Consider the following 20,443-nt stretch of genomic DNA (forward strand, 5'->3'; position numbering starts at 1 on the left):
AATCTTGTATATACTAAATATATGTTAACAATCTTGTATATCATAAATATATGTTAACAATCTTGTATATCATAAATATATGTTAACAATCTTGTATATCATAAATATATGTTAACAATCTTGTATATCATAAATATATGCTAACAATCTTGTATATACTAAATATATAGATCAATAAACCAATGATTGCAACATGGGATCCAACTCCTAACGATCCCAACATGGGATCCAACTCCTAACGATCCCAACATGGGATCCAACTCCTAACGATCCCAACATGGGATCCAACTCCTAACGATCCCAACATGGGATCCAACTCCTAACGATCCCAACATGGGATCCAACTCCTAACGATCCCAACATGGGATCCAACGCCTAACGATCCCAACATGGGATCCAACGCCTAACGATCCCAACATGGGATCCAACGCCTAACGATCCCAACATGGGATCCAACGCCTAACGATCCCAACATACCCAACGCCTAACGATCCCAACATACCCAACGCCTAACGATCCCAACATACCCAACGCCTAACGATCCCAACATACCCAACGCCTAACGATCCCAACATACCCAACGCCTAACGATCCCAACATACCCAACGCCTAACGATCCCAACATACCCAACGCCTAACGATCCCAACATACCCAACGCCTAACGATCCCAACATACCCAACGCCTAACGATCCCAACATACCCAACGCCTAACGATCTCAAAATACCCAACGCCTAACGATCCCAACATACCCAATGCCTAACAATTCAAGTTTTTTATTTGACACATCAGCAACATGATAAAATTTTGAAGAATATTTCTTTTACATCGCATCTCTGGTGATCGGGCTATCCAATCTTTATAAAAAGGTTAGTGGAGAATGGTAACATACATACAAACATCAAACTGCCTTAGCCTATCATTATAACTAATAAATGTGGCTTATCTTAGCACTTTATTGCACTTCCATGGTGTAGAACAATTAAAAGCTTTTGACTGGTTTTACACACGTGCATACAGATGTATGTGCATGTTTAATGTGCATGTTTCAAACAGTTCCGTATGCAGATCCAGGTAGCCAAAACAAAAAGATAAAGAAAAGCTTACTTCATATCTCTGGTGTGATGCAGCTTCGATGGTTGGAGATTCCCTTCCTTTACGGATTGATGGATTCGGTCCAAGCACAGTCTACAACGAAAACCAAAACAGAAATTAGGATTTAATAAAAGATATTTTAGAAATAGTTTCATAGAATCAATCAACCATTGATAATACATACTAAGAGTCCACTGAAATAAGTGTAATAGAATTAACACGCCGAGTTGTCCAGTCGCAGAATATGCTTAAATGTGATATTTTGATTTATGCAGATTTTGTATTTATTATTATAGAACTAATACTTTTTTTTTTAAATAGGAGTCACCACTTCTTATCAAGGCCCAGAAGCCACTCGAGGTTAAGGGTCAAAGAGTGTACAGTAGTCAATGGGACAATATCGTAGGAATCGTTAGTAGAGTTAATTTGGTGAATTGGGTTACTTAAGAGGAACGGCTCATCAAGAACTTGTTTACGTTGGACTTGAAGACAACCATATTGTAATCAGCTGGAAAGTAGGCAAATGGAAGACAGTTCCACGAAAGAAGTTTTGTTCATGGAATGTACGTTTAGGTTTAGGCACGAATAAAGAGCGGGGAAAATTACTGATAGTATTTTCAGCTAGACGAGTGTTTCTCGTGAAAGTTTGGGGACGATAGATTGGAGTTCAGACAAGCACTTTCCATGAAAATAATGATAAAGTAGACACAGGCTTGCAACATCTCTTCTGTGAGAAAGAGGTTGTAAGGAAGAGAAAAGCACATCCCCTAATAGGCTACGAAGTCTATTTTGAACTCTATCAAGGCAGGATAAGTCCTTTCTAGCAGCTCCTGGCCAGATGTGGCAACAATACTCCATTCTTTATCGATTATTATATTGTACTCAATACATAGTAATGGTTTCAAAAGTTGTATATATATATATATATATATATATATATATATATGACTTGGGTGCCCTCAGCTAGGACTGAAATCAAAACATCTAGCTGTCCAGTGGTATCCACTACCATATGACAGATGGATATCAAAACTTTAAAATTTAACTCAGTTTTACATATAAATGTATATTTGCAATGCATAGAGGAGCAGTTAAAGTCGACTTAGGCCTGCCAAATTCCAATTTTTATTTATTTTGACCCCCTTAGTAGATATTTTCATCAGCTAAACACCAAATCAAATTTGTTTTAAATATCCAAATCTCCTATATATCAAATTTCAAGTCTGTAGATCAAAAATTGAGAGTAGTTTGGTAGAGACCGTTCCAGACACACATACAGAATTGGTAATTTATAACAGTATCGGTAATTACATTGGAATCAGAGAAAAATATTGGAATCGTCACATTAATATATATATATTTGTGTACATATGTGTGTATACACATCTCTCTCTCTTTGTCTCTATATATATATATATATATATATATATATATATATATATATATATATATATATATATACACACACATATATATATATAATAGCAGGGAGACCCGATGTTGCCAAGGATTGAATAAACATCAACAAATTTTCACCCTTTTACTTTTATTGTCATCGTAATTGGTGAAATCGAACATTTTTTTTTTAAATCAAATTGATTGCAGGGGACTCACCACAGTATACTGTTTCTGAGTCCATAAGGAATGAACTCACAAAGTTCTTTTAGTTCTTTTTATATAATAGTACAGATTGAGATGCATATATGTCTCATGATGTTATAATCTTGAGATCACTCTCGATCGTCTTGACATTTACACTTTATATACATGCTAATTTCAACTGTATTTCTCACAGTTAACGTTAGCCGTGCGATTTGTTCCTTGTTAATGGAGTCAAAGATAGCTCTGCGGCCAGGTTTGAATCTCCTGACTGGCGGTAATCGTGACTCCTTGCACTTATGATTCCCCGAAGGATGAAACACTAGTGTCTGCAGGTACTAAAAATAATTATAGTAATAATTATGTCAGCCCCTTTAAGAACTGGTTCGTAACGAAACAGATACTGTCAAGAATTGTAAAAGTCAACTGAATTAAAGGAATAAATTATAAGATGGACAATATCATGAATTTTGGAATATAGTTTTTTGTCATTTATTCTCTATATTGCTCTGTAATTACTTCTTAAATAAGGATTATATTATAAGAAAATATATTTCTACAGATTATATATATATATATATATATATATATATATATATATATATATATATATATATATATATATATATATATATATATATAAGAAAAAAGGAGAAAACTCTTTTTCTCTCGTTCAGGTCTCCACCTTGGATGATCAATAACAAACCGCATTATTTCTATTAGATGAAAGAAACGAAGAAGAAAAGAAAAGTTTGAAGAAACTGAGAAAAAAAAAAAAAAGGTGCCGCTCAGGAAGAACGGACCGAGGCGGATTGTCGTCAGGTAGGAAGAAAGAGTAAAGTTGAGCAAAAAAAAAAAAAAAAAAATCTCTGCACTAATCAAGCAAAAGTCCTGCAAGAAACAGCTAGGGTGGGGATGTCCCACCTAAATATCACCCCTCCTCCTCCTCCTCCTCAAAACAAACAAACAAACAAACACACACAAAAAATAAAAAAATAAAATAAATAAAAAATAAACACCACTTACACACCATGCAGTTCTTTCAGGTGATGTAGAGGTATGCAAGTCTTTTTTGTCCATGAAGGTAGAACATTTATTGGGGTGAGGGGGGGGGAGGCTTCAGGTGAACCTTATTATTCTCACCTGAGTAAGTAAGGGTTCAAGGAAGAAGGAGGAGATTCTTTATTGAAATGTGATTTGAAGCTTGACTGATCACACACACACACACACACAGACACACACACAGACACACACGCGCGCACACATCATCGACATTACGCGTTTCCTTACAAACCTAAGACTACAGCATGTGACATAATGCTGTGATAATAGGTACTCACGCGTATATCACACATGGAACGTTATGCAGATTTGTCTGATTATAGGACGATGGACCCACCGCAAGAGGGTGGAGGCAGCCGTGTAGCTCATTTGAAAATAAAATGACAAAGTGAAACAGCAAATATTTGAATAACTTTTTTATTCACCCCCCTACCCCACCCCCCGCAAATGCAAATCATAACACGTGTGAAAATTATGTATCAATATTTGAGATGCAATGATTTGCTGATTCATGTTTCAAGCTCTTAATATACAACATGAAAAGAAACTGGAATCTTAGGAAGATTTCTCATCATTCCACTGATTAAAAAAGAGCAACCGGACTCATGGAAAAAATAAATAAATAAAATAAGAATGTTAAAAATTACTTACCCGGTGAACCAAACGCAAGAGAGATACAAACAATTACACTTAGACGGTTAGAATCTTAAAAAGATCACTCGGTTGGAATGTTTGAGATAGTGGCTGAATTTCAAAAAAAAAAAAAAAAAAAAAAAAAGGAGAACAAGAAAAAAAAGAAAAGGAAATAAAAAAAACACATATTTCTTCCTCCTAAAGTTGATGTGGAGAGATTAACAATGCTCAATTTTCTCACTAAAATAAAACATGTTAATATCTTATAAAATTGATACTCCTCAGCTATTCTTATGACAAATTACATAAGAAAATCTGGTTTTGCTTTTTGAAATCAATTTATTAGGTTGGTGCAAAAATAGAGGCGTTTTATATATATATATATATATATATATATATATATATATATATATATATATATATATATATATATATATATATATGAATGATAAAAAAACATTATTTTTGCACCAACCTAATATATTTGTCCATGTTGCTAAAAATTTAAATTTTATTTTCAATTGATTCGTCGATTTTTTTTTTTTATTTAATCCTCATCAATATTTCATTTTTTATAAGTCATAACTAAAGGAAGACACAGAAGTTCTTAGCCTCAATCAAAAGTCTTAATACTGCTACCCAAATCACTGAGTACTAATTTAATAACATATTCTTTTTTCTTTTATATTCACCAGTAAAAACGAGGGAAAGGGAATCTTGATTTGTGTTTTAGCTTCCTTTCTCTCATTTTATTATTTAATAGTGTCACCATTTTCATACTCGCTCTTGTAGATCATTCACTTAATACTCTGTACAAAGAGAGACAAAGTTTGTGAGTTCAAATTTCATCTGAAGGGGGAGGGGGATAATTTTACTCTGATTTTGTTTCAAAATAAAGTTAAAACGTTTCATATTACAATATTAAGCAAATGGCTTATTTTTATTCTGTACAGAAATTAGGAACCTTTTCTTTTTTTTTTTTTACATGGGGGCGGGGGGGTCACCACTTATCAAGGCCCAGGAGCCACTTGGTATAAGGATTATTGTGTGTACACTAATCAGTGGGATAGTATCGTAGTAATAGTTAGTATTGGGGATTTGATAAGGTGTCATTACTTAAGGGGGCGGTTCATCAGGAATTTGTTTGTGTTGGACTTGAAGACATCCAAGTTGAATTCGGGGGGGGGCAGGCAAGCGGCAGAGAGTTCCACAGCCGTGCAGTTCTGAGAAAGAAGCTTTGTTCATGGAATCTACGTTTTGATTTAGGCACGGATAAAGAGTGGGGAAAATTATTGACAGTGGTTTCAGCTAGTTAGGTGTTTTTTGTGAAAGATTGGCGGGGGGGGGGAGCTCAGACGATCACTTGCCATGGAAATAACGATAAAACCTGGCCAACCTTACTAGTATTATATAAGTCTAAGTACATCGGTGTGAAACATCAGTTCTCATTGGATCACCGATGCCATAATACATACCAACCAGTTCTGCAAAAGCCAAGAAAATAAGAGCAATCCCCAGAGACAGAAGAATCCTTATAAAAAAAGAAGCAAAAACTAAATTCAAACTAAAAAAGGACACTTTTACCAACAACAAACACAAACTGGAAAAAGAACTTGAATCAATAAAACTTAAACTTGAATCAAATCACATGAAGATTAAAAGATGAGTTAAAAGTCAAATCCAACATCAAAACAAATAACAAATTCTTCTATGCATATGTCAAGAAGAAACATAACACCCCAACCATGAGATCACTTAGGACAACTACTGGGGAACTAGAAAGTAACCCAAGCAAAATGGCGGAGATGCTCAAGCAACAATATGAAAGCGTATTCAGTCTACCTATGGAAGAAATGAGTCAACAACCACATACAGTTATTTAATACTGTATTAGAAATAACAGATCAACTCTCAAGTGTAGAGTTTATAAAGACTGGCATAATCTCAGCCATTGACAAAATCTCACCTAACTCCGCAGTGGGACCCGATGGTTTTCATGTGCAATTCCTGAAAAATTGCAAACAACAGCTATCCCTCTCACCACAACTGCTCGGGAATAAATCTCTACAAGAAGGATATGTACTTGAAGCTCTAAAGTATGGTATGGTTATGCCAATACATAAAGGAGGTAATAGAGGAATATTAAAAAGTTATAGACCAATAGTGTTGACATCACATCTAATAAAGATTTCCAAAAGAACAGTACAACATAAGATGGTAGACTTTCCGGAAAACAAAGGAACTTTCAACAAAGGACAACATGGATTTCGACAAGGCCACTCCTGTTTGCCATAGTTACTATCTCACTATGAGAACATTCTTTTTTTTTAACACAGGAATCACCACGTTATCAAGGCCAAGAGGCCACTCAAGGATAAGGGTTAAAGAGTGTACAGTAGAAATTGGACAATATAGTAATCATTAGTAATGAAAATTCGGTAAATTTGATAACTTATATGGAACGGCTCATCAAGAACTTATTTATGTTAGACTTGAACACAACCATATTGTAGTCAGCCGGAAAGCAGGAAAACGGAAGACAATTCCACAGGCGTGCAATTCTAAGAAAGAAGCTTTGTTCATGGAATCTACGTTTAGGTTTAGGCACAGAAAAAGAGTGGGGGAAATTAGTGATAGTGTTTTCTGCTAGATGAGTGTTTCTTGTGAAAGTTTGGTGAGGGGGGACCATAGACTTAAGCTCAGTCGAACACTTTCCATGAAAGTAACGATGCATTAGAGACAAATTCTACATGATATTCAAGATGGAGATCACATAGATATAATCGATATAGATTTCCAAAAACTTTTGACAAAGTAGACATCAGATACTCGTACATAAAATTCACTCACTCAGAATTTGTGGAAAACTCAGGACATGGATATACAGCTTCCTCTTGGACAGGACACAAAAAGTAAACATCCGAGGAAGTTTATCAGAGGAAAGTAAGGTCATAAGCGGCATACCACAAGGTTCAGTATTAGGTTCTCTATTATTTCTTATAATGGTTACTGACAGATAGAGTCCTGGAACACGCCATAGCAACATCTTTCGCTGACGACACACGAATCATGAAAAAGATCTCCACAACACATAACTCAAGGCTTTTACAAGAAGACCTCAAAAAAATTATAAAATAGGCTAATGACAACAATATGGCTCTAAACGGAAACAAATTTGAACTACTCCGAGACGGTAATAAAGACCATCTCAAGGAAGCATTTGAATACTGGCGCGAGCAACAAGAAATCACATCAAAGGAAGTAGTGAAGGATCTAGGGTTTATATGAGCAAAGATGTCACCATCACACAACATATTGGCAGCATCACAGCGGTTGCAAAACAACTAACAAGATTGATACTGAGAACCTTCAGAAGTAGGAATAGGGAGTGCATGCTCACACTTATCCTCCCAAAACTGGAGTCCTGTCAGCTGGGGTTTCCACAAAAAGTAGTAGAAATCTGCAAAATAGAAGCACTCTAGAAAACATTCACGAGCAAAATAGGTGGAGTAAACCAAATGAATTACTGGGGGAGGCTGAAGGAGCTGCAACTGTATTCACTACAATGTCAAAGAGAATGATATATTATCATTAACATATGGAAAATCTTAGAGGGAAGGGTCCCAAACATAACACAAGTAGAAAGAACCCATCAGCGGTAAGGAAGGCTCTGCTATATAAAAACCACACCTGGGACTACACAGAGGATCCAGTCCCTCATCCACCACAGCTTCACCTACAGTGGTACAAAAACATTCAACTCTATTCCAGCCACAATAAGAAACATAAGGAGAGTGTCCCTCGATACTTTCAAGAAACAATTGGATATCTGGCTGGAAAAGATACCTGACCAGCCACCAACATCAGGCTACCCTAGCCCCAACCTCAATCGTCTAGTGAACTGGACCTCTGTAGGAAGTGGAGCTCCAGCTCAGCTGTGTTGATAACCGACGGAATAACACAAACAAACAAATAAATCAACAAAACAAACTCTTATTTGGGTCGTGTAAAAATAGATGGAACCTGACTTTGATAACAGAATAAAAATTTCATGCACTAAAGTTTAAAATTTTAATTTTTTTGTGAAAGACAACTTGAAACTCTATAAGTCCACCATGTTGATGAGTGATCCTTTTTTTTGTTTTTTTAGATGGAACTGTTTTTATGTGTACAATATCATGTGGATTAAGTAAAAAAAAAAAGAACTTTAAAAATTACCTACATTTAAAAAAAAAACACCTACATTTAAAAAAAAAACAACACCTACATAAAAAAAAAAACACCCAGAATAAAAAAGACACTAAAATTAAAAACGTATCAACATTAAAAAACATACTCACATTAAAAAAAACACCCCCATTAAAAAAAAACACCAACATTAAAAAAATATACCAACATTAAAAAATAACATCGTCCCCGTATCAAAAATAGTAACCTAATCTGAAAAACAAAACAAAAAAAAAAAAACCCACTTAATGTCACAAGAGAAAAAACTGTACATTTATAAAAAAAAATATTAAATTTTGTTTACATCTAAATTTTATCCAAATAATCCCAAGGATAAATGAGCTATTGAAGGAACTTTCAGTATATTTACCTATTTTTGCACACTAAGCTGGTCGTTTTGTGGCTGTTAATTGCAGAAGCAACAACAATAGTCCAGCACCTTTAATCCAAAGCTTTTCGCTACCCCCCCCCCCACAACCCACGAATGCCTACCATGTTTCATCAAGATACGGTCCGTAATGATAGATTTTTGCTTCCATTTGGCATTCGAATTTAAATGCCAAAATTTATTATTTTGAATCAAATTAAGGAAATTTATTTTAATTTTCAAATTAAATTACGAAAATTAATTAACGAAACAATGTTGTGTGTGTTACATGGCACAATGCATTTTGTTTTCAATTAATACAAAGCACAACTAACATCAATTTTATGCCACAGAGTACTGAATTAACTGCTTTGCCAGACCATCCATCCATCCATAGTCTTGAGCCCCTGGAGGGGCATAGGCCATCTAACACTTTGTAGATGCTTTTATAGCGAAGAGTTCTTTTTTCGGGGGGTGAGGGTGTTGGCCAGAAAGTACATACAGTGCCTAGCCTTCTCAAATGGTCACCCATCTAGTACTGGCCTGGCTCAATGTTGCTTAACTTCGGTGATCTAACGAGAACCAGTGTGTCAACGTGCTTGTGCCGTATACTGCCAGACCGTCTGATTCCACCTTCATAATTACTCAACACATCGCTAACCCACTAATTACACATCCAGCATATCTCTAAACCATCAAGGATTACTAAAAAAAAACGTAGACGTTTTCTTTGATGAAAGGAGACTGGTGTTTACAATAACGACTACGGCTGCCACTCGAATTTTCCCGTGAAACCATAACTACGATTAAATCTAAACAAAGTACGATATAATCTAAAAAAAAAAAAAAAAAAAAAAAAAAAAAAGTAAAAATCGATGTTGCACTTGTTTTCATGTATTTAAGAGTTTACAAAATAAAGAAAGAAATAAACTTAAAAGTATTCATGAGATTCAAAAAGAATGAAAACGGGCGAAACAAAAATGAAATTAAAAAGACTCCCGGGCAACATCAGATAGTTGGAGCTAATAAATAATAAAGATTTACTTGGAAGGAGAATCGCTGTTCAATTTAATGAATTTTAGAGTTGATCATTCTTAGATTTTTTAGGGTCTATTCTCTATGAAAATGAAGAGATAAATAATATATAAACGTTTAACGCATTGAAGTCATTCTTAAAGTAAAATTGTTTTTTTTTCTTATTAAAAATAAAATAATTTAGTATATATATATATATATATATATATATATATATATATATATATATATATATATATATATATATATATATATAAATATAATGAAATGTATTTTTTCCTTTCTTAAAGAATATTGGCTAATATTGAATGCCCTTAAAAGGAATCTTTGATAGTTCAAGCTGAAAGTAATCCTGTGAAATAATTAAGTTTAAAGAATAAAAAAAAATTTTTTAATAAAGTCAAACTTCAATATTTTCAGATGCAACCAGGCACCTTTATAATCAGCTCTGTCTGTCGGTTTATTATGATCAAGTTTGAAAAAAATTTTTTTAAATTAACCATAACAAATTGATTGAATTGTTCTTATTTTAGATGCATTTAAACTAGCATTGGTCTGTCATGCTTAAATCTGAAACTAAATTTTCTATTATTTGGATTCATCGGACTACTGTTCTCATCTTCAGTGTCATTTTTCACAACGTTTCGGTCGATGTAACCTCCGACCTTCTTCAGGTCTGTCTTGTCGAACTCAGGAATTTGGACAGAATTTCTAACGGAAATTACTTCCTGAGGGTAGCATGCTCTTGTTCTGTCAGCCATGAGTCATTTATCTTAGGTCATTTACAACTGTATTTTTCAGTTGCAATACTGAGGATTGAACCATTAACCTTCAGAAGCAGGTCACTTTTACAATTGATTTTTCCAAGCACTCTAACCACTGCACCAGCACCACACATCACTGCGGACGTAACGTTATGAAAATGACACTCAAGATGAGAATATAGTCCGATAAATTTAAATAATATGGATAACCAATCCTTATCTAAAAAATTCAGAAATTTATTTTCTATTCCTATTTACTTTCCCGACTCCACCACATGGGCAGAGTTAGACAAAAAGTCAGGTTTTAATGTGGGGGGAAAATTCAGCTCCCTAAAACGGGGCACTCAGGATTGGAACAAAAGTAAAAATTGTTTCAGACTAGGTGGGTTTCTAATCACTAAACGAAAACAAACTAGACTGTGTAGCATCAGAACGTTTTGCTTGTAGTCAAAATAATTTATGTTGAAAATATTTTCCTTGTTCTGTCATGCTAAAGTTAGAAATAACATTTCTATTTGACTATCGTGTTTGAATTGATTGGTTGATTGGTTGGTTTTGTTTTACGACATATCAACCCTTTTCAGATTATTTAATTCCGAATCCAGTGATTTTTAAGAAAATTTTTTTAATAGAATATATTTGGGGGTTTTTCTAGTCGGTTTCTATTTAACCGATAGTTGGGACCCTAACAGGTACTATCACTCCGGGTCAGAGTGGACCTGAGAGCAATGGCAATTAAAGGGTGGTTCTACATTCCCCAAAGCCTGCAAGCTGGGGCCTCACTATTGGATATAGTTTAAGGTCATATTCAGGATCAGTTTGAGTTGAAAATTGCATTTCCATTACTAAATACATACATATAATGGACGCATCCAATCCTTAAGAATGTCCGTTCTTTTTATATAAAATGCTTGACTGAAAAATTCTAAGTAAAACAAGTTATACAAATATATACAAATATATATATATATATATATATATATAAACTTTAAATATACGAAATTACTTCTCGATTTTATTTTCATCTTATAAAAGTATGAAAAAAAAAGATTCTTAAAAATAAATACATTTAAAAATGCGAAGGAAATTTAATGATTTTTTTTCTTTTTTGTAAAATGTTCCAGTTGATTTGAATTTTGAAATTGGTGAGTATTGACATCACAAACTAAAAACAAAAATGGCGAATACGTTGGTTCCAAAAGAGTTGAGAAACATTTGCATAAAAGGGTTCATAAAAGAAAAAATATTAATATTATACTGGCCGGTGTTTTGGACTCACTTTTAAAAAGGCTGTTGATTTTGTTTGTTTCATGAAAATACAAAAAAAAAAAAAGAAAAGAAAGTGAAGCATGTATGGTCCCCCGTGAGTACACAGTAAACGAGGCATAAAAAAAACGACTAAGTTCAGAATTTGTCCCCCCCCCCACACCATTTAGCCCCAAACTTCCCCAGGGGACATCAAATTTTGGTGAAAATGAACAAACGGTGCAGTTTTAGGCCTTAACATATGTAAATTTGAGTTCTGCACCATGCAAAAAAAGAAATGACTAAGTCCATCATTTGTGTCCCCTTACCCTCCCTCCCACCATTTAGCCCCAAAAGTCTCCAAGGCCTTAACATATTTCAATTTGAGTTCAGCACCATGCAAAACTGCTAAATAGACATATACAGAAAATTTTGGACAAATATGGTAAAACAGTCCCAAAAATGGACTGGGGCACACCCAGAAGTTATTGCGAAGTATAGACAAACAAAATTGTATAGAAATCAGTTAGTTACAATTTTTCAGAAAGTTTTATAAAAATCTAAGGCATTAATTTCTTTTAATAAGCACAAAAGTGTCAATTTTAGCCATTATAACCCAAAGGGCAACCCTAGGGGTGGGGTGAGGTGGGGGGGAACCATGGTTTTCTCGGAAAATCTGTTCCGTTACTTTTATACTCATGTCATGTTTAATGTTTGTGCAAAATTTCAAAAAATTCCAAGGCGTAGTTATTGACAAAAGTGCAGACAGACAAACGAACAAACGGACAAGGATGAATTTACAGGTCCACCCTCCTTTTGTCGGAGGACTAAAAAAAAAAAAAAAAAGTACTTATTTGCCATTATCCAAACAAAATCTCATTAACATTGACCAAAATGTTAAAATATTTTTCCGAAAAAACAATATAGTTTTGATGCATATAGATCGATAAAGTCGACTTTAATTTTCATTGTATTTGTTACTGTTTCCTCACGTTATAAAATCATCACCTCCTGATACGAATAATCATTGCCATTCTGTTATTTTTTTTGGCTTTGTTGTCACTATGATCTTTACCTCTACTCATAGGTTCCCAAACAGTTGAGCCTATCTTTTGCAAATTTCACACAAAGCTAATTTATATGTCTAGTAGTGTTCATAGATATGTTTTGTAAGAAATCAATCCAATAAATTGAAAAAATCCAATCTAAAAACAGTCTTTCTTTTCTTACAAATAAAAAAAATGTTTTACTGGGGAATATTTTATGTTACACTGGTGTAACCTTACCGATGTAATGTAAAATATTCCCTGGTAAAAATTATTTTTTATTTATAAGAGAAGAATGACTATTTTTAAGATTGTCAAGCCCAAATATCAGCTGATATGATATTATAAACAAACACAGACGGAATTTGACGAACGACATTATAATTTTTTTTGTAAATTAGTCCACTGGGCAAATTATTTCTCATCTATAATATAAAGGGGGTGTGTGTGTGTGTGTGTGTGTGTGTGTGTGTGTGGTCACGAATAGGCTCCTATATGTTGACTATTTTAAAAAACTGATCACATATAATGATAAAAGATGTATCAATACACAGGAATGAGTATGTTTGATCTGGCAGAACGGTGGTTCACTAAAATTGTGGGGTCTGCGTTCGTGCCTGGTCCACAAAGTATGGAAATGAAAAATTTAAAAATTACAAAAAAAAAAACGTTTACAAGTGTTTTTGATATAGATGTACTAAGTATGTTTTAACTTAAATAGGGATGGTATAATAAAATTGTGGTGTCTGCGTTCGCACCTGGCCTCCATAGAATGGAAATAGGCACAAACTTTAATAAAGACTTTTCATATCTATCTGCGTAAATATACTTTGATAATTATGTTTCAGTTTGAAGAAATATGGTATAATAAAATTATGGGGTGTTCGTTCGTACCTGACCTCCATAGAAATATGTGACAAAGTTTAACAAGGTTTTTTAATATAGATCCACAGAATATTGTGATAAGTGTTTCAGTGTGAACAGGTGTGGTATAATAAATTATGGTGTTTATCTATTTTATTTTTACTTTCACCATATTTTGCTTTGGTTTTGATACCCCCAAATTCAACCCAAATTTACAATCCTTCCTTTTCATAACCTATCATACTTTCATAAATCAGAGTCCATTTTCTGTAGGCTGTTTTTGAACCCAGTCAACGACGGGTATTTTTGCTAGTAATATATAATATTTAACAGAGGATTGATTCTATAATAATATATATGCAATCTGCATGAATTAAAATGTCATGTTCAAGTGCTGTACAACCGGGCAACGCCGCACATCCAGCTAGTAACAATATGAAAGCAGCTTGATCCACGCAGATTTTTAGAATATCCAATTTTTTTTTTAACTCTTCTGCATGACTACAAAAAAAAAAAAAACAATAGCAAACCTATCTTTATCTTGCTACAAAGCAGGCAGGATCTGCTACCAAGAATAAAAGAGTGTCTACCAGGTGTACTTTTTTATTCCATGAGACTTTCCCCTAACCCATTTCTCCACTGAGTAGGGGGAAGGGTAATGTCTGTTTCAAATGAAACTGTTCACTTTCATCATTCAGAAAAAGAGAAAGATTTTATCAGCTTATCTAATTTATATTCTAGAAGAAATGTGACCACCCAAAGAGATACAGAATTTCAATGCTTGAAGTCAATAAAGAAATGGTCCAGTTTGAAATTCCTTACAAATTATAGATGACAACAGACACCAAAAGAAAGTCTGAGTGGGCAACCGTCAAAACCAAAGTAAATAAATAAAACAAAACAAAAAAACAAAAATACAGCCACTAATTTGGCTGGAAATCTTGAAACTGAATGCATCCAAGGAATCTGTGGTCAACAATATTTGTCACTAAAAACATTTGATACAAAATCCTTGCCAGGGTTTTGGGTGGATGAAGTTTGAGATGGACTGACTGGAAAAGGTAAAACTCATAAAACTGCCAGCGGGATTGTTTTCTATAGCTTGTACATCATTTTGTTTTTATGATTTCTTCTGTATTGAATTACGGGTAACAATGTTGGGCCAATAGGAGTGAAAAAGAAAGAAAAGAGAACAAAGGGAGGTAAAAACATAACCGGCTGTCGATAAGAATGACACCTGAAGATCGGACATGACAGGTTTTGGGTTTTGTTGTGTGCCACTTGGCAGAGGGGGGTTGTTTTTGTGTGGCATTTATTGTTAAAGTGTTTTTTATTATGAAATAAAATAAATTTAACAAAACAAAATATTAAATCGACAAACATAGTCGTGTAACTATTATAATTCAATTTCAGACAAGTAGATTTTAAAAAAAAGAAAAAAGATTTTATGATAGAATTAAGTTTTTTTTTTTACGAATCATTTTCAGGTATGCTTACCCAAAAAGATATTAATGCAAGCTATGCTTGATGCACAAAGCAGAGATTCAGTCATAAGTAGAGAGTGAAGACAGGATGGAGAAACGCATATATAAAAGATTTTGCATGTATTATAAAACCTAATCAAAATGGTTCATTTTAGTTTTTTGATCCCCCGACAAAAGGAGGGTGAACCTGTAAATTCATCCTCGTCCGTTCATCCATTCGTCTGTCCGCACTTTTTTCAATAACTATGCCATGGAATTTTTTAAAATTCTGCACAAACATTAAACATGATATGAGTGAAAAAGTAACAGAACAGATTTTCCGGGAAAACTCCGGTTGCCCCCCTAGGGGTGCAAACGGATTTTCCGGGAAAGCTCCGGTTGCTCCCCTAGGGGTGCTTTTCAGGTTAAAATGGCTAAAATTGATATTTTTGTGTTTATTAAAAAAAAAATGATGCCTTGGATTTTTATACAACTTTCTGAAAAGTTGTAACTAACTGATTTCTATACAATTTTGTTTGTCTATATTTTGCGATAACTATTGGGTGTGCCCTCCCGGGGCTCTTTTAGGGCTAATAAAAACACTCCATTTTTGCGACCATTTTATCATATTTTTCCAAAATTTTCTGTGTATGTCTATTTAGCAGTTTTGTATGGTGCCGAACTCAAATTTAAATATGTTAAGGCCTTGGTGACTTTTGGGGCTAAATGGGGGGGAACAGGGGACACAAGTGATGGACTTAGTCATTTCGTTTTTTTGCATGGTGCAAAACTCAAATTTACATATGTCAAGGCTTTAAACTGCACTGTTTGTTCATTTTCACCAAGATTTGGAATCCCATGGGGACTTTTGGGGCTGGGGGTGGAGTGGGTTGGGGGGGGGGGACAAATGCTGAACTTAGTCATTTTTTTATGCCTCGTTCACTGTGCACTCACTCACTCACTGTGCATGCTTCACTTGTTTTCACAAAAATGTCTGGATTACTGGTAGAGTGGATTTAAAACTGAAACTCATAGTGAAACGTAGTTAATAATCACTAATAACCAACCTTAAAACATCTATAAGATATTTTTTATGATCAATGTGACATACTTCCATCACATCGGCCTATGACCTGACTACTATGATTCAACAGTAATGACAGATATTACGTTTCTGAATTTTTGAGATGAGGATTAATTATTTATATTATTTGGATCCTTTAAATTGATGTTTTCATCTTGGCGTAACGGATAAAGTGCTTGGTACATTCAATTGTAAAGTTACCATCCTCGTGTGACACATTATGACAGTAAATAAATACTTTATGATTGAAAATTATTGAAATCTTTCAATATTGATATTAATCTGTTTATGTGTCTGATACTCAACTTTTACAAAACTGCATTGGCATAGCTTAAAAAAAAACAACTCCTTTCATATATTAGTAATGGGATGATTCATTTATTTTCCCGATTCCAATACACAATTACCGATTCTGATTATTTTAAAATTTCTAAATATAGAGTATTTTTGGGGAAGAAAGTGTGGGGAAGGGGGAGTATACTGCAACAACTGTGATATGGGCATATATTTTCACAAATGTAGAAAGTGCACTTACGAGTTTGACCAACAGGTTTTAGCTTTACTCGTAGTCCAAAATGAATAAATAGTTATTATTTTATTATTACTAGCAACATGGTGGTAAATTTTAATGTAAAAAAAAAAATAAAAACAATAAAAAGAATCTTTTGAGCATCGGAAAATAGACACAATTTTTTCCGATACCAATACTGATAGCCCTTAGTTCTGATATTTTAGATTCTTGATTCCAATTAATTGTCCCAACTCATATATATATATATATATATATATATATATATATATATATATATATATAGAGAGAGAGAGAGAGAGAGAGAGAGAGAGAGATTTAGTTATTGTTGTTATTTTTCAAGCGATAACTACGGTTAATATTGGCGCCGCCTAGGAGCTCATTTTTTTTTTTTTTTTTTTTTTTACTTAGAAAGTCGCCCTTTTTAATTTGGACGTATTTAACATTTTTTATTTATTTTATTATTTTTTAAAACAGTAATCTACGTACACGCGTAGATATATATATATATATATATATATATATATATATATATATATATTACTGCATATTTTTTCAGGCGGCTTCCATAGTAGAATCTCATTTTTAATTTTTGGAGAATTAGTAGCACTCCAATAATACTGAAAAAATAAAATTTTTAAAAATAAAAAAAAGATGTGCTTACCTTTTTTCCTTGTGGTGCATTATCTCGAGACTTGCGTCCACCCCTACAAACAAATAGAAATAGACATTATTAGCATATAAAAAAAAAAAAGAAACAAGAAAATAATCTGTTAAATATTTTACTTATGAAAAGAAGCATTCACTTTTATTGACTCAATACCCCCCATCCTCCCCCCCTTAAAAAATTTGGTGAACTTGGACAATATTCATGGAAACGTCTTCAGTCTGCATAGAATTCTTTGTTTAATTCAGGTAGTAATATTCATCCAATACCTGGGAGTCTAGAAGTTTCTGATCGTTTTTACATTAAATTTATATGCAAAAGTGATCCGCTACCTAAAATCCAAAATATTTTTTTTTTATTTATTTATTTTTTTACTTTTTCAATTAAGGTTTTTTAAAATGCCTTTGGAATTTTCTCCACATTTTTAGACAGTACAAATGTGCAGCAATTTGAATATAATGTGAACAAATATCTTGCTTCTCAATTCACCACCCAGGTTGTCTGTAGCCAATAGTATTTTACACACACTTAACTTGAAATATGTATACTGCAAATATAGTTTGTTTGGAATGCCTGGGATTAAAAAAAAAATATATATATATATATATATATATATATACCCACATATAGGCATCACCATTTATCAAGGCCAAGAGGCCACTCGAGGATAAGGGTTAAAAAGTGTACGGTAGAAATTGGACAATATAGTAATCGTTAGTAATGGAAATTCGGTAAATTTGTTAACAAGTGGAACGGCTCATCAAGAACTTGTTTACGTTAGACTTGAAAACAACCATATTGTAGTCAGCTGGAAAGCAGGAAAACGGAAGACAATTCCACAGGCGTGCAGTTCTAAGAAAGAAGCTTTGTTTAAAAGAGTGAAGTTGCCAACATCTGTGGATTTTTGAGACTTTTATTATTTTAAAAGATTTTAACGCACCATAACGCGTTTCAATCTTTTATATAAAATACAAAAGAAAATTCCATAAACCTCTCACCAAGAAGCAAACTTTTAACTAAAATACGTTTAACTTTTAAAAAAACTTTTAACTAAAATACGTTTAACTTTTAAAAAAAACTTTAACTAAAAAAAAATCATCTGAAAAGAGCTAATAAAAGATTGAAACGCGTCATGGAAATATTTTAAAATCTTTTTAAATAAGAAAAGTCTCACAAATTCACAAATGTTGGCAACTTCACTCTTTTAAATATACATTTGCTCTCGTTGGAATCACAACCCCACTTATATATATATAACTTCCCAGACCCTCCCCCACAAGTCCCTTAAACCCCAAAACATTATCGACATACCAAACGCCCCCCCCCACTTTCCCTCCTTGTTCCTCTCTTCCTCTTCCGCCTTCCTCGCACCCCCCCTCACCTCATTCACTCTTCCACCCCAAAATAGCGAACATTTCTGTAAAAATCTGAGGACGCTACAGACGGCCAAAAAAACGGCCGTGTAGCCGAAACAATAATCTAACTTAACAGAAAGACACGGTAATAAAAAATAAAACGCATATTTGCTCTACAACAGTATTGAGCACTTTCTTCAGTTTTTATTGATTACCATCTCCACTATATATATATAATAGAATACTAGTCCCAGAATGAGTATAAAAATAAATATAGCATTAGTTTTAACTGTTAATATTTTTTTTTTTTGAAAGATGTTATGATTTTTTTTTTGGGGGGGGGGGTAACCTCTTAAATGGTAACGTTAAAACTAGAATACATATTCCATAATTTTTGGATATAGGAAATGAAAATTGCAAAACTTGATTGCGAATTCGACAGAGTTTCAGTTAACAACGAGGAAGAGAAAGAGAAGGATGAGAAGGTGAAAAGGAAAGAGAGGAAAGATTGGGACGGGGTGTGGGTGAGAAGGATAAAGAAGATAAGGCGGGGGGAGGGAGAAAAGGGGGTCAGAATAAGAGACGTGAAAAAAAGTGGAAAAAAATAGACAATTGAAGGGGGGGGGGCATTTGTAAAAAAAAAAAAAAAGGGGGGGGGTATTGAAACGTAAAAGAAATCAATAGAAAGAGTTATCAACGGCGACCGGAAAAAAAAAAAATGAAATAATAAAGTTCATGTTTGAAAGATTGGATGGCTACAAGAAACGCATAGATAAATAAGGGAGTTATTAATACTGTGAAAGGATGTTAAGTCAGACAAAATGAAACAAAAATATTTAAATTCTTAACAACAAAGGCCCCCCCCCCCGAAATAACGATAATAATCTAGAATCGCGATAAAACGGGTGCAAACGAAATGAGTAGGAAACAATTTTTTTAAGATGGGGTTGTTAAATCTGTGTGTTAAGCCATGAACATATTAATTCAAACTTAAACGTGACAGACCAAAAAAACAATAAAAGAAAAAACGTTATTTCAAAGTTAAACGTAACAGACTACAAAAATACGATTTCAAACTTATGCGTGACAGACCAAAGGAAATACTATTTCAAACTAAAGCATGACAGACTGATGAAAATGCTATTTTAAACTAACTTAAGTATGACAGACCAAGGAAACTGCGATTTCAAATTCATGTGCAAGGGCCCAAATAAAATGCTATTTCAAACTTAAGCATGACAAACCGACGAAAATGCTATTTAAAACGTAAGCATGACAAACGGATGGACAGACAGATCCTGTGAGAAATTCTTGGATGCATCTAAAGTAAGATGCATCCAGTGCCATTTTAAACCGAAATGTTATCAACCGACAGACAGAGCTTCTTATAATGCAATGTCGCTTCTTT

The 20,443-nt window shown here is 33.7% G+C and overlaps 1 protein-coding gene across 2 annotated transcripts in view; it reads right to left on the reverse strand.

Moving 5' to 3' along the window:
• The window catches only part of LOC145296875 (E3 ubiquitin-protein ligase RNF220-like), a 349,495-nt gene that overhangs the window by 89,875 nt on the left and 239,177 nt on the right, over positions 1–20,443 (reverse strand). For both annotated transcript variants that reach the window (XM_080143010.1, XM_080143009.1), the window contains 2 exons: positions 17,678–17,720; positions 1,108–1,188 (listed from right to left, as the gene is read on the reverse strand). In XM_080143010.1, coding sequence (XP_079999136.1) covers positions 1,108–1,188; positions 17,678–17,720 — 124 coding nt within the window. The remainder of the gene's footprint in view (positions 1–1,107; positions 1,189–17,677; positions 17,721–20,443) is intronic.

The sequence above is a fragment of the Euprymna scolopes genome, chromosome 17, assembly GCF_053919585.1.
Source record: "Euprymna scolopes isolate OS-2025 chromosome 17, ASM5391958v1, whole genome shotgun sequence".
NCBI classification, from domain to species: domain Eukaryota; kingdom Metazoa; phylum Mollusca; class Cephalopoda; order Sepiida; family Sepiolidae; genus Euprymna; species Euprymna scolopes.